The following is a 14,474-nucleotide window of genomic DNA, read 5'->3' as shown; positions in this document are numbered from 1 at the left end:
TACTGGGGGTATCTGGGACTGGGGGGCTTCTGCCCCCCTCTGGCGGTGCTTGGGTTGCCTCGGGGGGTGGACTACTGGCGGTTGTGAGTGGGGCCCCTTGGGGGTCTTGGCGGTGGCCATGGGTTGTTGCCTGGCAGCTGCATTGCCCCTGAGCGTGTCTGGGTGGGGGCCTGGGGGCTTGGAGTGTGGAGGTGGCCGGCCCCGTGTGGGGATCTGGGCGGGGCCTTGGGGTCGGGTCCTGACGTGTATGCTGCCGGGAAGAAGGCAGGAACATGTGGCAGTGCCTGGCCCGGGCTCAGGGGCCTCAGGTAGACCTTGGCTCCTCTGCTGTTCCATCACAGGGGAGGGGGATGTCCAGGAGGGGGAGGACCCAACCTTACTTGGATGTCCTATGTCTTTTATAATCCAGAAGTTGTGCAAATACAGGGATGGGAGTAGGTATTCTGCTGGGATGGGGCTGGGTTGGTGCCCTCGGACTCCGTGAGCCTCTGTGAGGCTGCTGCTTTGGGCCCTGGCAAGATGGGCTGGGGTCTCCATGCTCTGGGTGGCATTTTGGCAACAGAGGTGCCTATTGGGGCCAGTGGGGGAGCTGGCTCCCTGGAGGGCTTAAGTCCAACCAGCCATTCCTCCCCATCCCTACACATTTTTTTCCTCCTGCTCCCTCACATCATCACACAATCATGCACATAGGACCTTAGGGGGTGGACAAGTCAGGGGGTGCGGGTATGTACCCCATTTCCGCATTCCTGTGGCAACCTGCCCCCCAATTTTATTTGCACCTTAAACACTTCCACCAACGACATTCCACGCAAACACACGCTTAGGGCCTTGGGAGTGGGCACATTCAACGGCATTTGGCAGGGGGATTTTTCAGCCTCATTCCGAGTGCCGGTGCCCACTTCCAACTTTAAACTGCACATAGACACTGAGGGCTGTGGATGCAAGTGGGGTAGTGTGGTGGCATCAGCTGGCGTAGGCCAGATGATGACCGCACTGCCCGCTCACCACAGCCATGGAATGCACCTCATCAACACTCACTAACACTAAATTGAAGCAGGCGGAGGGAGACTAGGGTCTTAGCACACCTCTGTTGTCACTTGGCTTTCCGGGGCTGGAGGCTAGGAGGGAGATCTGGCCATCTGGTTGGGGTCTGGGGTGGTGGGTTGCTTTGCTCAGCGTTGGGCGGGCGAGCCTGCTCATCAGCACCCCAGCAGAAAGGGTCGAACTCTGGGAACCGGTAATGGTTGTACCCCATGTGCAGCAGTACTGGGACCAGAGTGAATAGGGTATGTATGGGGAGCATGAGTGGGTGTCCGGCATGCATTTTTGTAAGTCTTTGGTTGTATGTGTATGTGTGAGCATGAAGGAGGGAGTGTGTGACTGTGTCTGTGTATGACTGTATATATCAGGTGGGGCCTTTAACTCCTTCCTTCTCCTGGGACTTCTTTTGTTAATTAATATACATCTTCATCTCCCCTCCCCCTGTCACACCTGGTGTAGAGTGTGGTGCCTTGGTCTGCCTGAGTGTTCGTGGCTCCCGGGTCAGGGGGTTTAAGATTTTTGGTGTCTGCCTGACCAATCCCGGTGGCTGCCTGGTGGGGTCTGGGTCCCTGGGCTCTGCTGGGTTCCCGGCGGGAGTGGTTGCCCCCAGGTCCCGGGTTGCTGGGTCCTGGGCTCGGCTGGCTGGGGGGTGGGAGGATGCGGGCGGGCCTGTGGGCTTGCCGCTGATATCCCCCCGGGACCCTGCCGGCTGCTGGTTGTGGCCCCCCCGGGGCGATCCCATGTGCCTCTCGAGAGGGGCAGGGGCTTTTCTGGTCGTGGTCTCCTTGGGGTCCCTGTGCTCTGGGGCAGCTCCTGGATCTCTGGGACTTTGAGCTCCCTCCATCTCCTATGCATCTTTGGGGGCAGATCTGTGGCCCCTCACACTCTCTATTGGACGCTTCTATAGAGAAACCTTACATAAACAAGCGCGTGTGCACACACAGGTGCTCACATGGTGCTCTCATAAGTATGGACTTGGGCACGTTCAACACATGGCTTAAGGCTGTGTTTGGCACTAAATGCACTGTGATTCATTATCGTGTGATTGTTCAGTAAAACAATGTTGATTTCACATTTCTTCATCAATTTGACACAGTTATAGCTTGCCCTTGTTCTTGTACATCATTGATTGTTTATTTTCGTTATTGTTTAGTCTGTGAATTTTAAAGACACATTTTGATACCAAGAACGTGGTTATTTTCAAACGGGGGAAAACTTTATTTTAGGTTTTGTGTGAAAATAAGTCCAGGAATACAAATGCGCTTCACGAAAGTGACGTCATCGAACCAGACACAGAGAAAAAGGAGGGAAAATGGCTTAAGTTCAGCAAACTTCCCACAGGAGGAAAGAACCATCATAAATCTGGTCGTGTGGTAAGTAGCAGCTACGCTAAGGGAGAGGAGATTATGTGGTGATGTCACATATGCGACGTGCCGATTTCTGGTGTGTAGTCATGCTAATTACAAACTTTTACAAGCTGATAAATCTCAAAGTACGTGACTGGCGTGGTCGAAACATCCAATTTAAATTACTTTTCATTTAAATTGCAGTACAACACGTGCGATCCAAGGCGTCAGGTAAAGCGGATTAGAAAATAATGCTTTTAGCCCCGTTGTCTTGAATTAATTTTTTTTGTTCTTACGGAGACCCATGAGCCGACCGGAAAGGGAGGAGACTTAGCTCCCTATTCCTCTTCAAAGAGATTAAACGAGAGCTGAAGATATCTAGCGACAGACATGGAGCAGATTGAAGAATGTCTTGTGGAAAAAGTCAGATGATTTAAACGTTAATACATCCATGACTGACGGAGTACAAACTTTGCTGACAGCAGGAGGCATAACAATGACACTCCAGCAAAGAAGTATAAGGAAAATGTCTCCATCAATATGTGAGTTTAAACCTGCCATCATAGAAGTATAAACTACGTTTAACGCACACAAACGTGTGTGTGTCGCGATCGTCGACATATAAATATAGGACAATAGGTTTCCATAAGCTCTAATAACACATTTTTGAAGATAAAATGGAGGTGGCCACCACCGCCATTTTGACCGTGTCACAGGTTCCGTCAAGCCCAGACAATTCCACAAAAGGGAAGAGAGGTGGAGCTGAGGGTGGGGCTGTAAGGCCGGGATCAAATGACGACATCCGGTCGAACTAGCTACAAGCTAACCTGAAGATAACCCAAAGCTAACGCGAAGGTGGGAGCTAAGCTAATGGAGGTAGCAACCTAGCTACAACCATGTTAACTGTGCAGAACACCAGAGCTTCTGAGTCAGAGATACGCCGGGCTGACCGCTGGGTAAAACCTGGTGGAACACAGAGGTCTCCGAGACCTCCACAAGCCGGCAGCCACACAGCAGACAAGCGCCGCTGCGATCTGAGATGCGCAGAGCTGCCGCTGGGGAGAACTGGGTGGAAAGGTTTCCATCCCAGAGCTCCACAAGCCAGCAGCCCGCGCAGCAGACAGAAGCCGCGATCAGACAGAAATGCGCCGAGCTGCGGGGAGGGGAGAACGGGTGGAAAACATCGGTCTCCCGAGAGCTCCACAAGCCGATAGTCGGAACCCAGCTCCACCAACATGTTATATTTCAACCCATTTTCTAAAGTGCAGCATTATGTTAAATGCACTGGGTTTTACCCTATTACATTTAAATTTCATGGTTAAACAGTACACGTTAAAATCTAAGCTCAGCTCGGCAGTGACCTAAAATACATAAATATAATTTTACTTACAGAAAAAAATGAAGTGGAGACTCCTTGGACGCTCTGTTAGTGCAATTAATGCCACATCAAGTCATTTTGTCCAACAATTGCACAAATAATATCCACAAAAGAATACACAAACACGGAGACTAAAAATCCCGGAGCAGTTTCCAGGCCAGACCGAGGCTCTACTGAGGCCTTTCCCCGGAGCTAGCTCTGTGGTCACGTGGGTCGGATGCTCATTAATTATACAGAATATTAGGCTTTTAATACACTTAAACGGAAGAGTGAGAAAAAAATTCACCCCCCTCAGAGTTGTCATGAGTGTAAACTAGATCATTTAAACCAAAAACATGTTTTGGTACCAGGCTGTAAACATGTTTATTTCTGCTGTGAAATTGGTATTTTTAACATGGGAGTCAATGAGGATTTGCTCGCTTCTGACACCAGCCCCCAGCGGATGAGGGTGGAACTGCAATTTTTGGTACTTCCGGGATTGCTTCAATTTTTGAGCCGCATTGTGGGGGCTTGGTCGCGATCCAAGCTGGCCAAGTGGAGAGAGCCAATGGGAGGACATCTTGGGTTCGGAAAGTTTTCATCTGCTGTTCGTGGTGTTTTCCCAGACTGTTGGTGGCACTGAGCTGCTGTAATTTTAAAGTTTTGGATAAACCAAGAAAACTAAAAATACCTAATTCATCCCCGTTAAAACACCACACTGTATCAGCTAGTGGAGTGAATTGGTGTATGGTTACATAGTGGTGTTACATTAGGGATTATGGCAGTAAAGGTGCCAACAGCGTGTCGAACACACCAGACATCCTTTTTGTTTCATGGTTGCTTGACAGTACCCAAACCATTTTCTATGACTATCAGATCTTGTGACTCTAGCAGGGAGCCTGAAGAAAGGGGGTTGGACCATAGAAAAGTTTTATGTTTGCTTTTTTTCCAAAACTTAGCTCACTTAAGCGCCTTTCTCCAGGAACATCTATCCTACCTTTAACATATCTTAAATGATCCACATCAGCACATTGTACAGTCAGTGGTTTTAGCTGGGCTTGCTTTTCTTGCACTGACTTTTCAACATAAATCAGAACAAAGATGTAACCTTGCCAACTGAATGTGCCCGTCCTCTGATAAGTGGGCTTTCAGAAGAAGCACTTAGCGAGGCTTTCTGCGAAACCACAACCTGCATTAATGTATGGAAACTGATATTTTTAATGTATCTCAAAATCTCTTCATGTTTTATTATAGCTGTGACTCGGATCGCCCTGCATGCTTCATGTCCTGCATGTAGCACATTAGCTACGACTCACTTATGAAGCCAAAGTCATGTTTTTTTCCTCTCTGCACAACTTTGTTTTATAAAATTAACACTTTGCAATTTTCCATACATGGAATATTGTCAGCAAAACTTGACAAGCATGTTAAAGATGTTGTTTTTACTTTTTATTCTGTATTATTTTAACCAAGCTAAAAAAAAGAACAATATTTGACTGTTTGATTAAAAATGTATAATAAATGTTATTTGCAGTATTGCCTCAGTTGAATAATATATTACCTTCCTGACTTGGGCCTTTACAATGTAGGTCTGTTTTGGTTCTCTTCCCAGGCTTCCCCATCATTCCTGCTATCACATATGCGATTGCTCGTGGGCTTTTCTACAACGACGAGTAAGACTTTGTATATTTATTAGCTTTTCCTAATCTGTTTGAAGATTTTCACACAGAAATGAACGAGTTTGGAGTTAGGGTTGAAGTTGAAAGTTTAATAATTTTTAAGATTTGAATAACCTTAAAGGCCAAGTTCACTTAGAAACCATTTTTACTTATTTTTTTTTATTGGTCACTCCGAGTTTAACATGCAGGCTGAACGTCAAAATAGTCTTCTACCACTATTTTCTAAATTAACCACGACGGGAAAGGTTGTGTTGATTTTAGCATCCAGGAGGGAGCAGAGCACGTCTCAGCTAGTAGGAACTAACTGTTAGCATAAGCAACTCCACAACATGGCAGGACTTTAGATATTTGGCTAGTTCTAGAAAAAATCCTGGTGGTTACAAATAGGGATGCACCGATACCGATACCAGTATCTGTATCAATAAAAATTAACCGATACCAATACCGCTGCTTGAAAGTGGCTTCACTGTAACTTGTCATTTCTGTTCACCGATATTTTAGTTTTGTGATAATTTCTATTCATATATTTTACTTTTTATCTACCCCACAGTCTTTTCCTGTTGTGTGGTAGAAGTATCGGTTATCGGTATCGGCGAGTACTATGATCTAAGTACCGTATTGGTTTGGAAAAAAGTGGTATCGTTGCATCGCTAGTAACAAATTGATTTGATTTGAGCCTCGAGGCGATCCTGGCTTGGAGGACTGCAGACAATTCTTTTGACTTCATGCTTGGTTTGTGCTCTGACATGCACGGTCAACTGAGGGAACTTATTTAGACGAGTCTGTGCTTTTCTAAAGTATGTCAAGAGAATTTACAGCAGGTGGACTCCAGGTAAGCTACAGAAACATCTCCAGGATGATTAGCTGAAACAGAAAAAAGTCTGAGCTCAGCTTTGAGCTTTATGGCAACAGCTGAGAAACCTTATTTTGTAAATTTGCAAAAGTATCAAAAACAAGAACAAAAATCAGTTATTTTCACGTTGTCGTTATTCAGTGTTGTGTGTAAAACTTTGAGGAAAGTAATATATTCCATCTAGTTTAAATTAGGCTGAAAGAAACCAACGTGGGAAACGAGATGCGCTATGAAGAATTTCTGTATGTCTGTGTGGTTTAGGTGTTGGATCAGCCCTCGCACCAATCTTGTCCACATCACCCACGGACCCATCCAAGTTGCTTTGCTTGTAAGTATCAATTTTTGAAAGCAGGGCTGTTTAATTCAGGGCCTCGAGGACCGGCATCCAGCACATTTCAGTGGTTTCTCTAGTCCAACACACTTGGTTAAGTGGTTAACTCACCTGAGCAGCAGCTCATCAGGCTCTGCAGAAGCCTGTCAATCACCTGCTGATTGAAATCAGGTGTGTTGAAACAGTTAAACGTGCTGGACACCGGCCCTCCGGGCCTGGAATTGCATAGCCCTGTTATAAGCAGTGTTTTTGTGTTTACATTTTTAAAAGATGTATGAAAATATTGATACACAGAAATGTTGTGATATTTTGTGAAATATGATTGGTCACTCTCCTGGGACTTCTTGTGCTGCTACACATCTTCACCTACCCTTCCCCCCGCCACACTTGGTGTGGAGTGCGGTGCCTTGGTCTGCTTGAGTGTTCGCAGCTCTGGTGTCAGGAAGTTTAAGATTTTTGGCATCTGTCTGATTGATCCCGGTGGCGGCCTGGTGGGATCTGGGTCCCTGGGCTTTGTTGGGTCCCCGGCGGGGCTAGTCACCCCTGGGTCCCGGGTTGCTGGGTCCCGGGCTCGGTCGGCTGGGAGGGGGGTGGGAGGCTGTGAGAGGGCCTGTGGGCTTGCCGCTGATATCTTCCGGGACTCTGCTGGCTGCTGGTTGTGGCCCCTGGGTCAATCCTCTGCTTTTCTGGTCATGGTCTCCTTGGGGTCCCTGTGCTCTGGGGCAGCTCCTGGATCTCTGGGACTTGGAGCTCCCTCCATCTCCTATGCATCTTTGGGGGGCAGATCTGTGGCCCCTCACATCCTCTATTGGACACTCCTATAGAGAAACCTTACATAAACAAGCGCGTGTACACACACAGGTGCTCACATGGTGCTCTCATAAGTATGGGCTTGGGCACGTTCAACACGTGGCTTAAGGCTGTGGTTGGCACTAATTGCACTGTGATTTATTATCGTGATCGTTCAGTAAAACAGTGTTGATTTTACATTTCCTCATCAGGTTGATGCAGTGATAGCTTGCTCTTGTTGTATTGTTGTGTGTCCCCTTCTTTTTGTTTTGTTTGTTTTTCTCTTTCTACAGGTCTAGAAGTCGACTCTTGTTCATCATTGATTGTTAATTTTTGTGGGACCCCCCCACACCTCTTCCTTTTGTCTCTTCCTTTCTTTTTCACCTCTGTCTCCGTGTCTGGTTGGAATTACAAAGCATTCAAAAAACAATAAAAAAAAAAAGGGAGAGAAAATGGTGACTGACTTGAACCTGTGGCTTTAGCGCCACTATCTGGCTGCCTTGCATTAGTTCAGTCAAAATAGAACCACTCACTCCTTAAAATTTTGTACTTTTCTGCTTTTTAAATCCTCCTCCTCTGTTTGCTCTTTCTGTAGGCAAATCTTTTCTTTCTCCTGAACATTGTGCGGGTTCTGATCACCAAGCTGAAGGAGACACACTGTGCTGAGTCCATGACCTACATGAAGGCAGTGAGAGCCACCCTCATCCTGGTCCCTCTGCTGGGAATCCCCTTCATCCTCCTTCCATGGAGGCCCGAGGGACGCATTAGCCAGACTGTCTATGACTTCTTCATGAGCCTGTTCACCAGCTTTCAGGTGCGTGTGGGAATGAAACCTAGTACTGTGACTGATGCAATAATGACATGTTTTAACTATTTTCCTAAAACAAATTCACTTTTTGTTTAAAGGTGCAACATGTTAGAATTTTACAGTGAAAAAAATCACAAAACAGCCTAATGTCTCGAACGTGCTGGATGAAAGGTTACATTGAAACAGATTTTCTCAGCTGGCTGGATGCCAGCTTTTCTCCTTTTTAAGTGCTAACGAAGCTTGTTCACTATCTGCCCCGCCTCCACACTTCCTGGTTCCAGAGCCAATCATATTTGAGCTCATGGTTTTGTGTTGTTTTAATAATAAGGAAAATACTATTGCTACACAGTTTGATCATTATTACCTTCCAATGTTTACGGTGATATTATTATTATTATTGTTTTACACTTTAGGCTACTATAACCCTTGTTGCTCCAAACAAATAAAAATGGATTATTAGAATAAATTAAAGGGTTATGGGTATTTGCACCTTGCAATAAACACTGTTTACTTAAAATAATATTAAAATGCTTACATTGTGCTCCTGAAAAGGGTGTAATTATCAAATGTTCCATATGTGTACAACTACCGCTAGAAAAAATAATCTGGTTTTTCTTTTTCAAACAGAGCAGGTTAGTTTTGTAGAAATATTTGCACAGATTTTTTAAAATGCTTCACTCTAATGACTCTTATTTTTTAGGGACTCCTGGTGGCCATCATATTCTGTTTCTGCAATGCTGAGGTAAGTTAAATTCTTGCAATTCTCATAAATAAACACTCGTGATTTAATTGTAAGGCATCAATAATAGTTCAACAATGTGTTTTTTTTTTTGGGGGGGGGGGGTTATTTTAGTATATGTTGTACTTTAAACCCTGACATAATAAATACTAAACATCATCATCATCATAGCGTAAAACTGAACTATTTACTGGCTAATGCTAATATAGCCTTAACCTGTCCACTTTCCTATCAGGTGACCCCGCCAGGACAGGGGGTGGTTAAACAGAGTGAATTGATGCACCCCTTAAAAAATATTAAAATAAAAAATAAAAATACACCAGAGGTCCATCTGACCCCATTAACAATGCGGGAGGATTAAAAAACATTTGTATGTATCATTGGAGCAGTTCTAAAGAAGGAGAAATGCACTTGAAAGGGGTAGGCAATCCTGATCCTCAAGTGCTGCTATACACCATGTTTTAGTTGTTTCCCTGCTCCAACACACCTAATTCAGTGGTTGAATCACCTGTTTACCAGGTCATCAAGCTCTGCAGAACCCTGTTAATCACCTACCGATTAAAATCTGGTGTGTTGGAAAACGGAAACAACTAAAACATGCTGGATAGCGTCATTCAAGGACCAGGATTGCCTAAGTTAATTATTTTAAAACACTTTTTTGTGTGTTAATGAGGTGCTTTCAATCCCAAACAGCTGGGAGAAATTTAATTTCACAGTCAAGAAAATAAGATCTTAGAAAGTTAGGACACTAAATCAGAATGTGAATTAAACGTTTAAATTCTCTCGTTGCTGATTTGCAGGCCCAAACGGCGCTGCGCAGGAAGTGGCTTCAGTGGAAGTCAGCCTGGGGGAAAACTGGCTGGGGACAAACACCCGCCACCAACAACCACTGCAGCTCCCACACCAACTCGTCCATTGTGGAAACCAGTCGAGCCACCGGCCATGGCGGCTTAGAGCATCTGGCCCCCACGTCGTCTTTTCAGCTGACCAGGACCGCGAAGCAGCACAAAACCAACGGGCAGGAGAGGACGAGCAAGGCATGCACCAACGGGCAGGTGGACATTCCCAACACGTTGGAGTCTCCAACTTGGAGACCACTGACATCTGAACAGATTGAGTAAACACACACATGTACACACAGGAAACACTAAATGGAATAATTTAAAATAAGGGTTGGGGGATTGCTTTGTATATAATACACCAAAATATATAATAAACATAAAACATTTTTAAAAAAAGAAGCCATTTTTTTATTAGAACTGACAAAAAGAAAAAGAGCTTTATTGTTTGTGCCTTGATGTTTTTATTTGCTTGGTTGCTGTATTTAAGTGAATCCATGTATTTTTTTAGGGCTTTTTATATATTTTCAGCCAGATTGAAAAGATGAAAATACCAAATTTCCTCTCTGAGATGTATATTTCTTTGTGTTATTTTGTGTAATCTGTTGCCTTATGGATCCTTGAATGCTTTATCCAAAAAACACTGTGACCAATGATCATTATAGGCTGGTTACCAGTTGTGTTTAATCCTTTGAGGAAAAGGGAAAATAAATAAATACACTCAATAATCGGGTTGCAGTCTTGAAGCAGAAAAACTGCATTTTTCTCAGAGCGCACCATCTAGAAGCAGAAGGAAATGATCGCACCTTAAGCCCACCTCCCCACTTTCGTGATTAGGACTGGAAGTAACACCTCGTTAGTGAACACCTGTAGCTGGGCAACAGAGGAATCTTTATTCTCCTGTTTATTCATGAATATACATTTTAAAGACTTACTTGTAAATAAAAATGTTGCCAATTCTGCGTAAGTGCAAATGTGTGCACACACTGTGATTGACAATCTGTACGTCAGCAGATTTCTATAGTTATTAGCAAATTCTGAGCAGCGCAACATTAAAATTGCATCTACAGTAAAAAATTATATATTTCTTACAATATTTAACAATACAGGGTAACACTGTCACTTTCATGGATTTCTAAAAAAATTCATTCATAATTCCTGAAAGGGGGAAGAAAACTCTGAATTGCTGCTTTAAAGGTGCATTATGGAAGAATGAGTTAAGACTGACATCTTGTGGTCAAATTTAATTACTGCAGCACGCCCAAACTATGGCTCAGCCCTAGAAATTTCAAAATGATGAGTTAAAACGAGTCATACACTAAAGATTGATTAGTAGATAAATACATTTTACTGTAATATCAAGTTGTTTGTAATTAATAATGTAGCTCGAGATATTTGTAGAGCTGACTATTTTCTTCTAAATAACTGTCAGCATTGTTAGCTCAATGTTAGCCTCTAGCTTTCTAATCCCAATATTAAAAATATGCTGTGGCTACGTAGGGGTACAACAAATAACTTCTGGGTTGCTCATGTAATTGGCTTAGATTTTTTTTAACTCATTCACTGCCAATGACGACTAAAGTCGTCATTTGCATTTTTTTTTACTGTTTGAGCATCGGAACGAGCCCCCGCGCTGAGAGAACAAACATCTCAGCCCTGAAGCCGATCTTCGTCCGCATACGACACATGTCACATGATCAGGAAGCAGCACAGCCATGTGTTAGGAGATTGTTTTGGGCCGTTCCGGTAAAAAAAGTGAGGCGCGGACCGGAAAAGCGTCTGCCGATCACAATTCGACAACGGATTATGAAAGAACGGATAACGCTCAAAACACGCTGCTTCTTCCTGATGTAAGAGGTGAGTCTCCTCTTTGTTTTGGTTGTTTTGGCATCGACATCATGCTAGCGTGCAACGTTCTGTGACTCTTTAAAAAACAGTAAAAACGGTGAGAAACGCTGGCAGCGAAGGCCGTTAGTGATCAGGAAACGGCTGGCAGTGAATGAGTTAAAAACATTGCTACATTTGGCCAGCTTCATCGCTGACTCCGTGGTGATTCGCCAACCCCGCAGGCTCACAGGTCATAAACAGAGACTACAACCATCTTCAGCCATTTTTAAAGAAGAAACTCTGACAACCCCCAGCCGGCTGAAAAGGAAATCTATTTCAATGTAACCTTCATTCCAACATTGAGACATTTGACTGTTTTGTGATTGTAAAATTCTTACATATTGTACCTTTAAGAAGGAAGTTTTAAAATGATTTTAAATCACTCCAGAAGCTGAGGGGTTTTCAGCACAAGAGAGCCTTAGAAACAATATTTTGCAGAATATATATTTTACAAATTAAAGCTTTTATTTCCTTGAAAATTAAAATAAAAATGACAAGAACAACAGAAAGGTAAATCAGGTTTGTAAAATTAAAGATGGGAAGCAGACGTATTATTATTATTATTATTATTGCTTTTTATTGACATTAATGTTGTATCCATATCTGTAGCTGTTCAATGTTAAAAATGATGCCATTTAGAAAGGTTTTATCACTTGCTTTACAATAACTGCCTTTTCATTCTCAGCAGAACACTGAGAAACTCCTCTTTTTAAAATAACATCGCTTTAATTTCAAGATGAACCCACACAAGCATCATAGAGATAGCAGGCAGATGTGTGGTAAATAAGACAGCTGTTGTGAGAACACAGCTGGGAATGTGAGGGTTCTGTGAAATAGATTATCAGTTCACTTTGGCCAACATTACAGATGTCATTGGTGAACAGATTTAAGTAACATTCCAGGGAAAAAAAGCAGCCAAAGAAATGTTTTATATATGTGTTTGTAATTGTGAGAAAATAAAACTGTTTCAACAACCTATGTTATCCGCTCTTTGATGATCACAAAATGGAAGGGGCTTTGAGTATATTCTGATTATATGTAAAAAAAGGATTTCACATAACAAAGTTAAACCTGGGTAAATATAGCATTGTTGTGCCTTTATAATTGATTATTCTTCATTTGAATCGTTCAAAGTTTGAGTGTAATAATGATACTAGTAAATTTACAACGAAAAAAGGATGAGGTCCCACCGAGATTTGAACTCGGATCGCTGGATTCAAAGTCCAGAGTGCTAACCATTACACCATGGGACCAGATGGTTCAGGCCGTTCAGTCCTGGTCTTTTTAACGGACGCATACGTTGTGGTTTAGATCTAGAATTATGTTAAGGCCACAGCTAAAACCATAAAAAATCAGCTACAGTTGATTTGGTGTTAGCTACTATTAGTCCATAATTTATCATTAGCACGAACTGTGAATCTATTCAACTTGTTACACCAGCCATTAAGAAGCAAATTGCTAGCAATGACTATTTGCGTACCCGCGTTTCTGAATGCAGAAATGAAACGATGAATGTGCTGCGTATTTACGTAAACGTCGACAACAAAATCTCTGTCTAACTCGAAATAAATTGTTTACAGCTGCAGCAAGACCTAGTTGCAATTTTTTTCTTAGTCAAGAAATACTTCAAAACTCTCAGTAATCATTTATGAATTGATATTGATAAACATGCATCGTTTATCATCGCGTTTAAGTTTGTGATTGTGAACCATAGACTGTAAATACAGTTGTGAACAGGCTGAAGTAGTTTCTGCAAATACACCAACCGCCTCTAGAGGGCAGCAGAGGCCGTAAATTTCTTCTATGGCTGCAACAAATTAAAGGAAAAATCTGAACTATTGAACCTCACAGTGTGCCTTTCTTATGCTAGGCAGTTGTTTTGAAGCCTATTACCTCACTTAGTCTTGGTAAATGTTGCCCTGCTTGTTTGCCTGTTCTCTGTTAAATCATTCTATTGCTGTGAAGTCATTTTGGCCCTCCCATTTGTAATTCTCTCAAACATGTTGTAGCTTTGCTTTAAATTCATTTAAGCACTAGATGATTCAGGAGATACTTTGGACAAATGGGCTCACATTTAGTCAGCTGAAAGGAAAATCAATGGGGTGCTGAACTTTGAATGCAAAAGCGATTCAAACACAAAATGTTCTTACAGCACTTTGTTTTCTTCAAACACCAACTGTCCTTGGAAGTAGGTCGGCTGCACTGAAGGAACTGATAGTGAGCATTTTTGGTTAACATCTTCCTGCTTGATGAACCTGTTTTCACAGTGGGGGCCAAATGGGTCCACTGAGGATTTTGGAGTGGCACACCAATTTGGTTTATTTGGTATCTATGGGAGTGTTTAGTCCATGGTGATGCACTGCACACTCTTTTATTCTTTATCACTAAAAAGCATCAAATAAATGTATCTCAAATTTGAGAAACACAAACATTTCAGGAAAAAGACAAAATTTCAAGTGGTTATTTTAGTTCTCGTTTCAAAATTGATAGCTTTAGAATAGTTTAATTTGCCTGTTTCAGACCTAACAATTGCATGCACAAAAACTACTGATGCTTAGTAATTTTTTAAAGCAAAGTGTATTGAAATTAGGATTTTTTTTGCTCAATAATTAAATTAACGCGTTAATTAAATTTATTTACTGGCTTTACGTTCATCTCTAGAATAAAGAGATATGCTTTGTATGAATATGAATATGATTTTAAAAGGTGGGGTGGGTGTTATATTCGCTGTGGTGGCCAGCAAATTTCCAAGGGTGGCCATGCCCCCTCCTCAGCCACCCCTTCGGGGCGCCACTGCAGATAACA

The 14,474-nt window shown here is 42.8% G+C and overlaps 1 protein-coding gene and 1 non-coding gene across 3 annotated transcripts in view; one reads left to right on the top strand and one right to left on the bottom strand.

Annotated features, from left to right (window-relative positions):
* LOC107391320 (calcitonin gene-related peptide type 1 receptor) overlaps window positions 1-10,510 on the top strand; it is a 36,747-nt gene extending 26,237 nt beyond the window's left edge. For both annotated transcript variants that reach the window (XM_054746174.2, XM_015968579.3), the window contains exons 9-13: window positions 5,357-5,417; window positions 6,538-6,604; window positions 7,992-8,210; window positions 8,905-8,946; window positions 9,744-10,510. In XM_054746174.2, the coding sequence (XP_054602149.1) occupies window positions 5,357-5,417; window positions 6,538-6,604; window positions 7,992-8,210; window positions 8,905-8,946; window positions 9,744-10,064 (710 nt within the window). In that variant the 3' untranslated portion in view covers window positions 10,065-10,510. The remainder of the gene's footprint in view (window positions 1-5,356; window positions 5,418-6,537; window positions 6,605-7,991; window positions 8,211-8,904; window positions 8,947-9,743) is intronic.
* Window positions 10,511-12,850: 2,340 nt separating this feature from the next.
* On the bottom strand, window positions 12,851-12,922 carry trnaq-uug (transfer RNA glutamine (anticodon UUG)). The gene has a single exon. It is a non-coding gene; the product is annotated as a tRNA-Gln (tRNA).
* Window positions 12,923-14,474: the final 1,552 nt, after the last annotated feature.

Source organism: Nothobranchius furzeri, chromosome 15 (genome assembly GCF_043380555.1).
Source record: "Nothobranchius furzeri strain GRZ-AD chromosome 15, NfurGRZ-RIMD1, whole genome shotgun sequence".
NCBI lineage: Eukaryota > Metazoa > Chordata > Actinopteri > Cyprinodontiformes > Nothobranchiidae > Nothobranchius > Nothobranchius furzeri.
This window is presented reverse-complemented; position numbering and strand designations above follow the sequence as displayed.